Genomic DNA, 16,552 nt, shown 5'->3' with positions numbered 1-16,552 from the left:
TCCGGCCCATAGCCGGCCAAGCCCCGGACCTTACCGCGCTGGAGCTCCGGCCAGAGCACGGCTAAGCCCCGCGACCGCCTGGCTGGAGCTCCCGGACAGAGCCGTGCCTATGCTCCAACCGCGCAGCGGCCCCATGGCTGGACTACCGGCCAGAGCATGGCAGCCCGCGATCCCGGCTGGTAGCCCGCGCCTCTTAAATAGTCCCCACTTGTAGTCCCTGGGGTGCAGTGAAGGGGGGTATTTAAAAGTCCTGGTGGCTTCCAGCTGGCCTCTGCCACCTCTGGTCTTCAAATAGCCGATGGATGCCCGCCTTCCCTCTCTTGCATCCTGCCCATCAGCGGGCTCCGTGGCTATTTAAAAGGTCCCTCCGGGTAGAAAGGGTACGTTGGGGGTCTACTTAAAGGGATGGGGTTCCAGTTGCCTCTGCTGGGCACCCCATGTCTGCCCAACACTTTCGATCTCTTAGGTTTACGGCAGCATTGTGGCTCCAGTCCCGCCCCCTCTGGCCTGCATGCTTCTAGCTCTGGCACCACTCTCGTGCCCACTATGATTGCTCACTCTCTTGCCAACCTCTGTCGCTTGTCTCCAGCTCTAACCCTGCCTCATCACCCCGGCCCAAGGCAGCTCAGCCCCCCACAACACTTGCTGCCTGTGCAACCAGCTCGCACACTTCTGCTACCAGCCCGCACCCCCTGCCGGTATGTTTTTCAGTCAACGCCTGCTTGGCATCTTTCCCATGCCTGAAGCCAGCCCGCTCTGTCACATTGCCCCTTTGTCTCTCAACTCATGCCCCTACACCCTTGCCTCTGCCTGTCAGCCAGACCGCTCCCATGTCAGCCCCTGCTCTGTCCTTCAGTTCAGCCCATGTCCACTTGCGAGCCGCGTGGGCAAGTTTTCCAGGGCATTAACCTCTGCAGTGGTGGATGCAGGCTGGATACAAATTTCATGTGCACACTCCCCAGGATGGCGGCGACCCACACATGTGAAAAGCATGTCTATTAATAACCCAATCAACAGTCATATAAATGAGATATGGCATGTGATTACTAATTTCTTTATTATTCATAAGTTATGGAATAGTAATAATAATACATGACAGTAAATGTACGCATTGGCTGAGTTCAACACTCTCCAGGTGTCCACTCCTAGCACAGGCTCTTTAGAAGCTCATTGATCCCCTGCACGAAATAAAAGATTCTGGTCACAATTGACTGTGTACTCGGATTTTAGGTGAATCACTCCCAAGGATACGGCTGCCAGCACTATATATTCTATTTACTATCGTAGAGAAGCACTTGCTTCGCTTTTTCATGAGGCAGCCATGTTCCTTTTCATGGTTTCTCTATTTCTCTTCCGTCATGCCTTTTATTTTATTTTCTTGTGGAATAGAGATTCCTAACTGCTCTTCACCATCTGCTTCTTCAAGTCTTCCTTGGTGTTTTTCTTAGCTTTGCTGTCTTCAGAAGTCTGCACTGAATTGATGCAGTAGTTCAAGGTCACCTTTAAAAAAAAAAAAGCAGAGATATAACTGTTAATTTTACAGAGCGCTGCCATTGTTTATAAAGGTTTTTGTAGGCCATCATATCACATCTGAGCATTACCGCATCAGAGAGGTGCAGCTGCAGATGAGTGAGGGGGCAGATGGTCGGGATTGTGGGAGGGTGGCAGGACAGGCATGGAGTGGGGGGGGGGGGGGGATCGAGATCGGCAGAGTTTCCCACACGCGCTGCACAGTGGAAGGGGGGGCTGCTACGTGGCTACTCTGGGAAGGGTGGGGGTGGGGGTTGCTTCACTCTGGAAGGCCATGGGTTTCTGTGGCTTGTGGAATATTGCAAAGAGGCACTCCCCCCTACAGGGAAAGATCAATTGGTTTTCCACATCTAGGCATGCTTGCCAGGCAGCCATAGCCCCCCTGCTCCAAAACATTTGGCATTCCTTATACATAAAAGGCTTCTTACAGGAACAGGCTCCTCTGCAGGGTTGCCTCACAACCAAGTTCCCAGGCAGCTGCACTGGCTAGTTCTCCTAGCTGGAAAATAGCTCCTGCCTGCATGACCCTGGGAGTACTCCAACACCCTCAGTAGCCTCCTCTCGGTCACTCTACAACCTTCCCCCTCTCTGCTCCAGGCTCTGAGGCCAGGGCAGTGAATGTGCGAAGTGATGACCAGAGACGGCTGAAGAGGAATGCCTGGGATAGTCCTAACCTGGAGCGCCAATGAAAAATGCCGGTGAGTGCCCCAGCCTGATGAACCAGCGCTGCATCACCAGCGCTGGTCTCGCTACACCGGAAGCAGACCCAGGTGTACAGCCAGCGCTGCAAACAGGGAGTTGCAGCGCTGGCTGAGCTTTTAAGTGTAGACACCTGCTAAGTTGCAGCGCTGTAACCCCCTCACCAGCGCTGCAACTTGCAAGTGTAGACAAAGCCTAGGTCAAGTATGAACTAAACAAACCCTCTTCTGCCCCTGAAGAGAGTCCCTCTCTTACTTCCCTTGCTTGCTGGCAAAATAGGGCTAGGATTATAATGAGAAATAGGGAAGGTAACTTCAGTGTAGCATTTCTAGTGACTGTTCTGTTGTAAAGCTGCTTTGAGCCCCTGCATGTGAGTGATGGTTGGACTGTGGTGTCTGCTTCTAACAGGCAAGAAGAATTTTTCCTGCCCCAGAGTAAGAGCTGCTTGAACAAAACTCCTAAAAGCTGGCACCCTCCTTTGTATGGTGGTGGGTCTCAGGTTAGTGGACAGGAAACTGGTTAATGCTAGAGCATATGGATGAGATTTGAGTTCCTGTTCCTTTCTGTACCACAGAATTGCTTGCATGGTACTTCTTGCTAAGTTAGTCCACCCATCACTTTGTTGCTATTTTTCAAACTGTTCTCTTACCTCTGTGCCCCATTCTGGAAATGGGGTTACTCAGAACTCAACATCGGTGCAGATGCACCAAAGCCCTATAATGCTTCTAAACATCTGGAGAGTCTTGCATGGCAGGCCCTATAGAAAGGAGAAGTGACGAACAGTGTAATGAAGAGACTGTAAAGTGGGGGTTATGATCAGTGATGAGGCTGGTGTTAACAGTTTCTCTGTGGTTTGCTTGTATTCTGTATCTGAAATATAACTCCACTCCCTTATGTATACCTTATTCAGAAATACCAAGCTTTGGGCAGTGTCTTGAATGGTGGCGAACAAACTGGGAGTGTTGAGAAAGAAGGACTTAAGTAAACTACATCCCTTTTGGTAGCAGGGGGCAGCGGTGCCGCCTTATTTGACAACTTAGTAAGCCAAAGTCTTATTGTCCAGGCAGTACCTGGAAATGTGCAAGGCACTTCATAAAGACTTTATTCCAGAGACATCACATTTTATATAGAGGTGGCTTGAAAAGGGGTAGCAGAGCAAGGGAGGAGGATGACCAACAGTAGGCCGAGCTACTGTTAGTGCAATGTTGGTTAGATCATTGCTTTTAAGGAGAAGCTTTAGCTCTGCAATGACAGTCTTAACTGTGCCCATACATGTGGTAAAATGGCTGGGTTTTGCCCCAGGTTCTTGGAGAGCAGTTCTAAAGCAACGCAAGGGTGGGAAGTAGAGATGTGATCCCTGCTTTTGGAGTCTCATGCATCATGACAGATCTAGTGTGAGATGATCTAACAAGAGGTCAAATAGCAGATGCCTGCAAGTACCCTGCTGGGAACTCAAACTATGTCCAGCTTCCCTTCCTACAGCTGTAGAAGGGCTGTGGCATGCAGTGATCCTGCTTGATTTGAGTGAGCACTACATGCTGGGTTAACTGACTGAAACATGGCCCAGCTTTGGCAAACTAGGTTTAGTATTTACCTCCTGGCATGTTTCCAGAGTGGTCCTTAGTTGAACAAAATCTGCTTCTACAAGGATAGCCAGTTGTGTAGTCCCAGTCAATGTAGTAGGTGGTAAGACTACATTCTTCTTGACTAGCTTCAACTCAGTTACTTGAGGCTTGTTGCTTCCCATGTGCTATCTATAGCCTTAAAGAAGTGGTCTGTGGAACTTTCTGTTCTGTTTTAAGCTGGGTTAAGAGGAACTGAAACTTAAGACAGTTCTGATGTAGGACCTGGGCTTTATCTTTTAGCTTGGGGGGGGGGGGGAGGTAAGTATGTTGCGTACTTGCCTGTTTCAACAGGAGACTGCCTGCAGTGGTGTAGTTGTTGGACCCAGGTTATAAGTCAAGGTTGGTGAAGTAATATCTTTTATTGGACAACTTATGTTGGTGAGAGAGATGAAGAGCTCTTTGTAAGCTCAATTTCCTCAGGTCAACAGAAGAATGCAGGCTCTTCTAGAAGCTTGTCGATTGTAAACATGCCTATTACGGCAATGAGTCCGATGCAGTGAGAAGAGAAATAGTTAATTCAGGTACAGAATAAGGAGCAGATGGCAAGTTTAACAATCCTGTTATCATGCAAATGATTGTAGTAACAAAAGGAAAGGAGAAATGCTGCAAAGATATGGCATGTTTAGATTTGGAAGGCCTTCTAAAGGTCATTTATCAAAGACTTGTACAAGGTGTAGGAAGGAACCAGCCTAGGGATCAGCAGCTCTTTCCATCAGTGATTTTAGTGCAGAGAGGGGAGTTTATAAATAGCTTCTCTTGGCTACTACACCCACTTAATATCTTGCATATGAATATTCACATCATTCATTACAGGCATAATTAAAAGAAACAAAGCAGCATAGGGCAATTGGTATCAGGGGAGTGACTTTGTGGGTTTTTGGTAGGTGGGAGAAGATAGGGTGAGTTGAATAGTGATGATGGAAAAACCCTCCCCCTGAAATGTAAGTGAGATTAGTCCCCCTTTGGGTTGCATCTGAGCGGGGCTCTGGTATTTGGATGAAAAAGCTAGTCACAGCATAGACTTCTGCATAATGGTGCCAGACAGTCGGATATATACACCCACAAAGGGGTAAATGGTTGCTGGAGGAGGTAGCATGTGATTTTTTTTATTTTTTTTTTTTTTTTCTGGATGTCTGCTGTTTTGTTGTGGTTGAGGGAGTAGGAGGGAGAGCAGGTCTGCAGCTGCCTTCTTCAGGACAGCAAACTTCTCGGGGAAGGGACTCTGAGTTGGCTAGACTAGAACTCAGTTTTATAAAGCAGCCGGTGTTGCTTCCTGCTGCTCAAGGCACTTAATGATGTTTCTGGCAGTGCAGTGGCTGAGAAGTAAATGGACTAACCGTTATGCACTCAGCTATCACTCATGTTACAGGCTGTCTGGCTGAGAGTGAATCTCTAACCAGACAGCGGAGTTTTAACTCCTGTTCCCATAAAATCTCCATCTCCTACGAGAATGTGTGAAAAGAACTTAACATTCCACTGTAAGGGTGGCTAACCCTTGATTGTGCTCATAATGTGAGAACAATTCCTATCTAAACCTGTGTCAAACAATGACCCCTTCAACTTGTATATTGATTCTTGTGGAAAAAGTCAGGCCTCCTAACATAGACAAAATCAGCTGAGCTCAACCAGGGTTGTGATGAACTTCCACTGAACTTAGTCTGCTGCAACAGGTCCCTGAACTCCATTGACTCCTGCTCCTAGGGGAAGTTGTTGGTCTTGTGCTCTGAGACAAGGAGGGCTTGTAAATTTCCCAGTGCCCATGCAGTAGTTGAGGCCCATGGCTTCAGGTTCCAGCAGAGGTGGCTACAGGAGTGCTGAGGTTGTGCAGCATCTTGGCAGAAAAGGTAAATTTTACATGACCATTAGTCCCCTCCTTGGCATCTTGTTTTCCATCACATCTTGGGTGAGTCTCTTCCTTCTATAAGGCAATGTTCAGTGGCCCTAATTTGACTGTTACGCTATTGCCCTTTAGAAAGACAGAGCAGGAGGCAGGAAAAAGATCTGAGTTTCAGCATGGCAGCTAGGGAGAGTGACCTGCCCTGTTGACCTTCTCCTGGAGTAGGAGGCTGAAGACAACTAGTGGAAGGCTTTCAGGTGAAGGCAGCTGCTAGCATGGGGTTCCTTTCTTGAATGGCTCAAGAGCTATGTGACAGGTGCTTTCCTTTTCTGTGAGGGAGTTCCACATGTCACTGCCTGCCCCCCCTCATTAGCTTGACTATATAGTCCAGAAAAATTCCCTTCCTGCAGAGCTAAGCCCCACAGGTGTGATCTTACTTTGTTGGAGTGCAGACCAGTAAGCTGTGTTGGTTATGTAATAGGTAAAAGACTGCAGTTTGAGAAACAATAAACCAACACTGCAGTGTCATCAAGTGTTGCTCTGCTCCATAAATTGCAAGGGTGCGGGGGTAGACTGACTGGGAAAGGACTTGTCACATAATGAGTCCAATGCACCATGTGATCAAAAGGGTTTTGCCTATAACATATGTGTTCCTGATCCCCTTAAAATAAAATCCTTGAGCATGCCACTCCCATAACCTTCCTAGCAGTACTTATGGCTAAACTCCAGTGCTAACAGTTCTGCTGCTGATTTTGGAGGGCCCTAACAGTACAACACCTCTCAGTAGTGCACTGGCCTCATTGTGTGGAGTTGGAGCACAGCATGGACTGTGGTACAGCACCACAATTGCCACCACCTGAGCTTTTTCTGGTTCAGATACTGGATGCAGTGCATTGGGATTCTGGAGGACTCTTTGGATGTGGGTGATAGGCAGCCTTGCAGCAGGTCATGCTGTCTAGCACAGCTTGCTGACAAGTCTTCAAACAGTTCATTCTGTTAATTTTCCTTTGATCAGAATAATAGGCATGCTGGTTCTCAGGGATGGTGAGCCCGTGGACTGATCTGTAAGTGGGCTCTGTTGCCATAGAAATGGGAATCTAAAATTTTATTAAAAAGGGACTGCTCTGAACATCAAAGCAGACAAGTGGCTGGCATTAGTCTCTCTGCCAGGGTAGCAAATGTGGCTGTTTCTCTATGCTTATGCACAAATAGAACACACTTTGGAGTCTTCTAGGGTTTCTAGAAATAATGACTTGGGCAGATGTGCCTGGTTTTACTACTTTATACGTATGGAAACTGGTTATCTGTTAAAGTTCAAATAATGCATAATGTGCATCATTAACTCAAACTCTGAGGCACTAATCCTCAGTAATACAACTAATGCTAGCAGCCAGATGTGTGAGGCTCAATTTTTTTTCATTTTCCTTTTAAAAAGGACATCCCCATTCCCAATATCAATGACATGGAGAAATAACCTATAGGAAGTAATTTCAATGGACAGTCTTTTAAGCAGGATCAAGTTGATCTTACAATGTATGGCTACTGTTTTTTGCAACTTGGCCAGCCTCTTAATCTGTCTATTCTTGTTCAAACACAAATGGTCCTTCTGAAGGTAACAAATATAGGTAATGTGTGCCCAATTAGATTAAAAAAATTAAAGGGGTGTTTTAAAATGGCTTTAACACTGTACCAGCATCTGCAAGACTATCCTGGTGTTAATGGCTTTCATATCGCTTCAACACAAGAACTTTGTTTGGATCCCATTCTTCTGCTCTGACTCCTGGTTGCCCTGAATTAGCCTTCTCAGCCCACCATGCTATGTATGGCACCTGATGCAAACTGGGTTTAGCTCTCATTTTGAGGGCATATTGTGAGCTGCAATAGCTTTTCCTCCCCCCACAAAGTGGTGCTCCAGAGAGAAAGAGAGCAAGTGTTAAGCTTCCTTACTAGAACTGCCTAGGTTGGATGAAGCTTACCTATATTAGTTTTTTTAGGTGTCAAACTTTATTAATCCTCTGTGGGTGGTCTCTGAAATAGCAGAGGTTGCAGGAGCCATGGGTAGTTAACTTCTGCAATGCCACAGGCACTGTGTAAAACCTACTGGCAGGACCTCCAAGATATAGCCTTGTCACCTGTTCTACTTGCTGGTAGCTTGGAGAAGACAATTTTCTGTTTCAAAGGCCTCTAATCTACTTCTTTTTTAAGATTTAAGGTGGGGGAATATCACTTAAACAGGGCATCTTAGTAAAAATTCAACACTACAAGTAAAGATGTCTAATTTAAGATTCCTGCATTGACCTTAACTCTGCCTTACATATCAGTCCATCTTCCCTATTCTCACATGGGCCTGCTCTCCTTGAGTGTTTGTAACAGGATATTGTTTCATGAGCACCATGTTAAGGAGGAAAGGGCAGAAATCATCTACAGACACTTCACAATGTGGCTTTCCAAGGTACTGTAACTTCCTCAGCTGAAACTGTAAATGTTGAGGCCTTGATAAGCCAGTGTGACTGCCTGAGCTATACCTGCCCCACATTAGTATGGGTCACTGACCCACTTGGGAAGCTTTTAGACACTAAATTACTTGGCCAAAGAAAATGATACTGTGACGAACTGGGACTGTTCCTAATGTTTGCTCTGAATACTATGTTGGTGCCTCAGTGTCCCCTAGGCAGTTCTTAAGTATCTGGCAGAGCAAAGGGCCAGTGCACCTAATGCCTGGTGCTCTGTCTCCTAGCAACTGATGGCCTGGGCCCCTCCTCTGCAAAGTTGCCAACTGTAGGTGTTGGAGACAAAGGGATCAGGTGACCTCCTGGCCCGGGAAAGGAGCTGAGCAGAGAGGAGGGGCTGGAGGGGTTGGTGGGTCTGGAGCTGCCTGGGGACTAGGAGTGAAGGGCAGACCTAGGGGTCTGGCTCACTGCCCCCCAGAATGGACCCGGCCGAGGGGTCTGGTTCGCTGTATCTACAAGCTCTGTTTTAGACTCTGTTCCTGTCATCGAATAAACCTCTGTTTTACTGGCTGAGAGTCACGTCTGACTGCAAAGTGGGGGTGCAGAATCCTGTGGCTTCCCCAGGACCCTGCCTCGGTGGGCTCGCTGTGGGAAGCACACGGAGGGGCAGAGGATGCTGAATGCTCCAAGGAGAGACCCAGGAGGTGAAGACGTGTGAGCTTCTTGCCCTGAACAAGTCTGCTCCAAGGGAGAGGAGGCTCCCCAAAGTCCTGACTGGCTTTGTGGGGAGCAGTTCCAGAGCATTGCCTGGGGACATCCCACTGAAAACTCACCCTTGACCACAGGTGATTGTCTTGCTATCTGAGCCATGAGGGCTGTGAGCAGAACCATTGTCTCTAGGACATGGTCTAATAGATTACTCCTGAGCACTGAAAGGACTTCCTCCCATGTTGCAAGTATAGCATCTCCTTTCTCTCCCACAAGAATTGATGGGGATTCTAGCAAGCTGCAATTTCCGTCCCCCGGGGTTCAATTGCTGTTCTAGTTGCTGTGCAGAGCTTGCTTGCCCCTCTTCCTAACTCACAATGTTCATTCAGGCTTTCCCCAATTGAGGGGTCCCATCAGCTGTCTCAGTCCTTCTGTCAGGAAAAGCACTAACAATGCACAGACTATTCCTGCTGATCACCCAAGAGGAAACCCAACCCCTCAATGAATTATTGAGGCCCTGGAATGCAGCATGACTTTTCTCTCCCCTGGTTGAGTGAGAGTAGCATTCAGTGAAAGACTGCGCTGCATTATTCATTACCATGTTGGCTGCCCCACACAAACAAGCCCAGATACTTAACTGAGTCAGAGGTGCATAAGCATCCTCCTGGGGGACAAGAAAAGGAAAAATCTGGAATCAGCTGATCCTTACGTACTAATTGGCAATGTGTGGTGCACACTGACTCCCAGGAGGTAAGGTTGAATTATTTTATGGCTGGGACCAATTTCTGACAATCAGGTTCCAGTAAATAGTTATAGAGGGACCTAGCAGCTGGACTTCAGGAGTTATGGGTTATCCCTAATACTTGCATCCTTAAGGAGCAGTGACAGGGCAGGAGGGAAAAGGCCTTCTGGTCCATTGTAGGTAATGACATCTGTGCTGTTTTCTTCCCCACTGATTTTGTGTAGCAGTCATAGGATACTGGCACCGCTGCTTCTAGATGCTGTTTATTCTGGGTCTTCTAGAAGGAGTCTCACATAGGAGATGGTTTGGGGCCTGTTTCTACTCAAAGCAAGGTTCAGATTTCTGGGGAAAGTGCAATTCTAAGGTGTTCAGAATCAAGTGTATGTAACTTGTGCCTTCCTCCATTCTCCCAGGTGACACGCTACAATAGTGTACATGCCAGCTTTGAATCTGGCCCCATCAGTGTAACAGTCTCAGCTGGTGTAACTTGCATCTTGAGGGGCCTGAAGAGAAACATGAGGTTTGGATGGGGGGGAAATGGGACACAACTAGCAGAGCCAAGGATAGGCAAACTAAAGTAGCCACTACTGCTTCTTGGATGCCTTTTCATCCACTTAATAACAAATCATGCATTGCCTCTGAACTTGCTACTGTGCATTGCAATGCTCAGGGAAGTCTGAAAGTTCACTTCTTTACATACTTGTGAGTCACAGGCTCTGTCAGATTCCCCAGCTGCCCTTCTCCCTCCTTCTGTAGCCTGGGTTTGCAACAGTCATCCAGCATGTGAGCTGAATGACTGCAAGCCACAGCAATAGGTTGTTCAACTTTCTCTGCATGCATGAATTGAAGGACTTGGTGTTAAGACTCAGTAGCTATTGTGTGGTACGGGGCCATGAGCAGTCCAGCTACCAAACTGTCAAATGGAGCAGACTGGGGGGCAGATGTTTACTTAAGGAAGTAGCACCTGAGCTAGGGTGACCAGATATCCCATTTTTATAGGGACAGTCCCAATTTTTGGGACTTTTTCTTGGTACAGATGCTTGGCAGAAGTTTCTAGATTGGGGAATAAGCAGAGACTGTTTTGGAAATGGAAGATATCTGGAGCCCTTCTGGGAATGAGGGGAATTGAGACTCTTCACATTCAGGTTCTTAAATTTGGGATAAGAAATTCTCCTGTTAGAAGGGAGGAGTGCCTTAGCAGGGGAGTGCCAAAGATTCCCCAGTGTTCTGCTCTCTAAAAATTTTAGTAAATAAAGAGTGCTGATATCCTAAAGCCAAATATCTGGGGAGCCCTAGTTTGCTGTTACAGTGGGTACATCTACACTGCCCACCGGATTGGCAGGTAGTGATCTATCAGGGATCAATTTATCGTGTCTAGTGTAGATGCGATAAAAATTGATCCCCGATTGCTCTGCTGTGGACTTCAGAACTCCACCAGAGCGAGAGGCAGAAGCAGAGTCGATGGGGGAGTGGCAGCGGTCCACTCGCTGCTGTCCTCACGGCCAGGTAAATCGACCTAAGATATGCCGGAAGTCGCACATCTTAGGTTGACATCCCCAGTGTAGACCTAGCCGGTGACTCTGGCTAAGATAATGTCGCTGAGACCATCTAAATGCAGATGATATGGATTCTGCTGCCTCCAGCAGGAAAAATTAGCTTAGTCAACATGTGGAAGGGTGAACTCCTTTGCTTGAGGCAGCTCTCCTGTCTAGCACCCCCCACCAGCAGTCACTCTGGCTCTGGGGCAGTCTGCCTTGTATGACTTGGCCCTCCTGACAATCACATTTTTCCCCCACCCCTTCCAGGGTACTCCAGTTCCAAGTCCACAACGATACCCAAAGTTCCAGTCCCTTCAGCTTCTTCCTGGGATTTACCAAGATTCCAAAGTCTTCACCCAGGATCTTCAACAGATATCACTCAAGAAATCCTGCCTCCAGTACTCCTAGTCCCAATCAACTCCCAGCATTTGATCAAACCTTTTCTTGGGCTCACTGTGATGAGAACCCCATACCTCCCATTGTCTTGGAACCTTCTGTCTCATCTCCCTGTTAAACTGCCTTTCAAGCCTACTGCAGTGAGAATCACCATCTCCTGTAGCCTTTAGCTCTTAGCTGCCCACCCCCAGTGTTCCCTGCCTCTATCAGGTCCCAGGCTTCCTTTCCAGGTTCCATACACTCCTTCCTCAGGGCTTCTTGCTGAGGCTCAAGCTAATGCCTACAAAATTCTTGCTTGCTTTTACTGCAGAGCACTGCCTTCTGGTTCAGGCTCCTCTAGTCTGACTCCCAGTTTCAGGCCCTCAGGCTTCTCTCTTTAGTGTAAGAGGAAGCACCTAGATATCTCACCTGAGTCTCCTCCCTGGCCTGCCTTCCCATGGCTCTATTGTGAAGACCCAGCTTGGCTTGATCACTAGTTATTCCTGACACCCTTCCAGGTGCCACCCAGTGCTCACTGTAATTAGGATCAGGCTCCTGTTAACTTATGGCTAACTGATGTGGGGTTGATATGCCCTGTCATGCAGACTTGCCAGAGAAATAATGCAAAGTTTTTGCTTCTGTTTGACTGCTTTTATTTTTGAAAATAAAAGACATGATTTAATGCAAAAATCCTCTGGCTCTCAAGTACTATTTCCCATCTTCCTGTTGGCCTCTCAAAAGGGAGACAGCATGACTCAGTGGTTATGGCACCAAAGTGGGAGCTGGGACTAAACACAGTTCCTCCAGCTCTGCCACTGATTCCCTTTGTGGCTCTGGGCAAATCACTTAATCTTTCTGTATCTAATTCTCCCCCTCTGTAGTGCTTGCCCACCTTCATAAAGTACTTTGAGATCTGTGGATATAAAGAGCTGTGGAAGTGCTAGGTACTTCATTCTCAAACTCAGATAATATAAAAATCCCTGAGAAAATAGAACAGCTGTTGTGGGTGCTCAAAATACCAGCCACCTGGGATTGCAATTCTGTCTTAACCTTGTAACTATGATTGCTACAAATGACCCCCAAGATTTCTAGAGCTGGAATACTTACCCCTAGTCTAAGCAGCACTAGCCTGCCTTGGTAGGAGGAAGTGCAAGTGATAGATGTGCTGAAGCTGTCCCCATCCCTCAGATTTTTTTTCCCCACCCCAAACTCTGTTCCTGTTGCTTTTCTACCCACGCTGATTTGGAGGAGGTAGCTTAATTGTTCCAGTGATTCAACAGATCTTGCAACACATGACAACTTCAGCAAATACTTCTTTAAATCTAGCATGATCCAGACATAACAGGTCATTGTGTAAACAGCCCTGCTGTGGGCTTTACATATCTCTGACATCTAACATTTGCACGTGGCTGGTAACAGGAAGCCAAAAGACTTTTCTGCCAGCGTTCCCACATCATGTGGCCATTCTGCTTTGCTATTTATCACTTTATTCCAAGCAGTTTACTGAAATATCTCTAGCTGTGTCCACATTCAGTACTTCTCCCTACTGTAGCAGAGTGGGACTTCTTCCAGAGACTTTCAGAAGTAACCTTAGCATCGCTGTATATACCAGTATTCCCCTATAGAGGGGCTGTATGGCCCCATGTAGTACTATCCATGAAGGGGTGGTAGAAGAGGGAGGATCAGGCAGGCCTGTCATTGTACTCAAATGGTTCTGTGTCCTTAATCTCGTCATGTGATTATACCAGGTATTTGCCATGTTTCAATAACACTAGCGGGTTCTGATAGCATAGAAAGTGATTAGGGGGCCAGCAACAGGGGTTCATAGTTCTCAATACTGACATGGATATGTATGTAAAGCATTAAGTCTCAAGGGAATGCAGTGTACCTTCTATAAACAGAGGATGGTCTCTTGAGCCATTTACCATCAGCCAGCTGTTTTATAGGCCTTTCTAGAGCTAGTAAAAACTAGTTTCCATCAGTGCATGTTAAAATCTTGCAGACAAGCCTTTTGGGGGCTTGTTTAATCAAGCTGTGATGCAATTTTGTATCAGAATAAATTCAGGAGGAAAGAACTGGGATTATTTGAGTAGTGCATTAAACCAATAGAACACCAGGCAAAATGTTTGTGCCAAACCTGTTGACAGTGAGTGTTACCTGGCTTCCTGTTGTCCTATAACTTTTTGTCCTATGAGACTTTAAAGCATGAAGTGCTTTAATATTACTATTTTATATAGGTAGCAAGAATAGTGAGTAAGGAGTTATCAGAACTTGCTTACCTCTAGACTAGGGGTGGGCAGCCTGAGCCTGAGAAGGAGCCAGAACTTACTAATGTACATTGCCAAAGAGCCACAGTAATATGTCAGCCCCCATCAGTGCAGTGTCTTCTCCCCCCAGCACCTCGTGCCTCCCTCTCCACACCTCCTGTGGCAAGGAGGAGCAAGGGCACTGCAGGCTCAGGAAGGGGTGGAGTGGGGGCAGGGCCTGTGGCAGAGCCAGGGGTTGAGTAGTGAGCACCCCCCCAGCACATTGGAAAGTTGGCGTCTGTAGCTCCAGCCCAGGAGTTGGTGCCTGTACAAGGAGCCACATAAACTTCTGAAGAGCTGCATGTGGCTCTAGAACCACAGGTGGGCCACCCTGCTCTAGACTCTTATGTTAAAAACTAGAGCTTGTGTCCTGCAGGTGAGAATGGGGAGAGAATAGCTCCTCAACTGTGCACGCTTAATCTTTGTTTCTGATTTGGGTGGGGGAAACTAAGGGTTCAGTAGTAGCCCCTTAAAGTCCATTGGTGCCTCTTCACTATGTTTAATCTAGCTCTACAAAGAGATGATGGCTTAAATTTCTTTACCTCCAGCAAATATAGCGTTTAATTTAGCCCCCAAAGAATGCTTGGCTCTTCAGACCCTTGTTTGAGTGGTACTGAGGGGGGCCTACAAGCTCTGTATCCAGCCGGGGAGGATTCTCCCCAGTGCAGGCTCTGTGGTAGGCAGTTTGTAAGTCTGCCTTCTGAGATCCTTATTGTAAAGAGGCCTAAGTTACACCAGGGGCCTTTCCAGCTCTCCTCCCCCACCCTGCCAAGCAGTTCTGGGTCAGGAGGCTGAAAAAATGGCTTTGCTGTGATAGCTTCAGCCCCACCCTCACTCTAGGCTGAGAGGTCTCCCTAGGACCCTGACCTGAAAAGTTTATTAGCTGTTCAGAATTATGTATGGGCAAAGGAGCTGGGGTGGGAGGCTGCACTGAAGCAGCATGTGGAATATGGCAAGTGAGTTCCCTGGTCATAAAATTAGACATTAAACAACTGTTCCTTGCAGTAGAACCTCAGTAAGAATGTTCCCATGTCTGGGAAGGTTGGCTGGTAAACTTTGGGAATGACTCTCTCAACTTTCTCCCCATGCTGAAAACTAAGTGGGCCCTAAATTTGGAGGGCATTAACAATTCTGCATAAAAGTTTGTGCCACAGATGTCACATTCCATCGAGAGCTTGAACTGTGAAACAGTCTGATTAGACTCTAGCCTCCAATTAATTTGGATTTTAATAACCAATTTCCTAAAGGGAGGTATGCTAGCCCTGAGTGCAGGTCAGACCAGGTTCTATTTTTTTAGCTCTTCCACCAGTCACTCAGCAATGGCACTACTCTTTATCTTGCTGCCATGCTGAAGGTACACAATGATACTTGCCCTCACCTGTAAGATTCTTGGGCATCTACAGACAAAACATTAGAATTTGTAATGAGGATTTTAATGGGCTCGTTCACTGAACATTCCTTTGAGAGGAATGTCTAACCTGCTAGAAATCACAGGTTTCACAAAACCTCTTCAAATGGCTTAGCAACCTGGCTTCAGTGGAGCAGACCTTCTAATGTCTTTCCTACCCCCCTCTTCCCTGCTTCTGTAGTTCACCGAGGAGAAGCTGGGCCAGGCTGAGAAGACTGAACTAGATGCCCATTTTGAAAGCCTTCTGGCCAACGCAGACTGCACCAAGAACTGGACTGAGAAGATCTTGCATCAGACTGAGGTCTTGCTGCAGCCAAACCCTAGTAAGCACTGATTCTGTGGCAAGCGTTTGCAGTGCTGGTGCTCTAACTGTGGCACAGCAGCAATGGAGTTAATAGAAGTTCCCCACAGCCAGGGAAGTTGGCTGAATCAGATCTACAGGGGGAGATCTGAGGGTGGTGCTTGCAAAGACACAACCATCATACCCAGGGATAGGCAGAAAGAAGAAATATGTCAGTATCTGGCTGGCATTCAGTAGCCTGTGGATTCTGAAGAGGGCAGGAAATGAGAACTGACCCCCTCTTTTTCTCCCTGTACTGACACCTCTGTCTAAAGCATAGTGGCCTCCTATACTGGCTATTGTCATATGAGGGCTCTGTAGGTGGGAGCGTCTCCCTACTTGTGTTTGTAACAGCCTGGGGCACTCTCGTTCCAGGTGTCAGAGTGGAAGAATTCCTCTATGAGAAACTAGACCGGAAGGTGCCATCTCGTGTCACCAATGGGGAGCTGCTGGCCCAGTACATGGTGGAGGCAGCCAACGACTTTGGGCCAGGGACTCCATATGGTGAGTCACATTGCCCACTTGCCAGTGCCCCATCTTATGTGCTTGGTTCAGTCCTTACAAATCTACTGGACTTCCTAAAATTCTCTTCTCACCCAACCAGCCCAAAGATATGAGACCTGATGCCTCCTAATTTCCAATGCCAGTTAACAGTGGCAGGCTTCTGGGGAAAGCTTATGGTGTTCACTGTGTACTATCTAATACACTTGTGCAAGCAAGAACCAAACTGGAATGTTGTCACACTGATAGGTTCTCTGTGAAACTCTCAAATGGAAGAATTTTGGATGCTACTAAGTTGGAACATATAATGCACTGTGGATAAGCTGGGTTTGCTGCACCACTTCAGATGGTGATACAGTTGTGCGCAGCTGCTTATAGTTCTAGATTGGGAGGAAACTCTTATCCACAGAAGCTCTTGCTTCGGCTTCAGTCTCTCTATCCTCCACCTAAACACGGCTGGGTTCAAGTTTCTACATACTAGGTGCCACAGCAG

General features: G+C 47.2%; 1 protein-coding gene across 6 annotated transcripts in view; it reads left to right on the top strand.

The window, feature by feature from the left end:
- SH3GLB2 (SH3 domain containing GRB2 like, endophilin B2) overlaps nt 1–16,552 on the top strand; it is a 43,195-nt gene that overhangs the window by 1,862 nt on the left and 24,781 nt on the right. For all 6 annotated transcript variants that reach the window (XM_032797840.2, XM_032797837.2, XM_032797839.2 and 3 more), the window contains exons 2-3: nt 15,400–15,541; nt 15,934–16,062. In XM_032797840.2, coding sequence (XP_032653731.1) covers nt 15,400–15,541; nt 15,934–16,062 — 271 coding nt within the window. The remainder of the gene's footprint in view (nt 1–15,399; nt 15,542–15,933; nt 16,063–16,552) is intronic.

Source organism: Chelonoidis abingdonii, chromosome 24, assembly GCF_003597395.2.
Source record: "Chelonoidis abingdonii isolate Lonesome George chromosome 24, CheloAbing_2.0, whole genome shotgun sequence".
Classification (NCBI taxonomy): Eukaryota; Metazoa; Chordata; order Testudines; family Testudinidae; genus Chelonoidis; species Chelonoidis abingdonii.
Note: the sequence above shows the minus strand (reverse complement) of the source record. Positions and strands in the feature narration are given on the sequence as shown.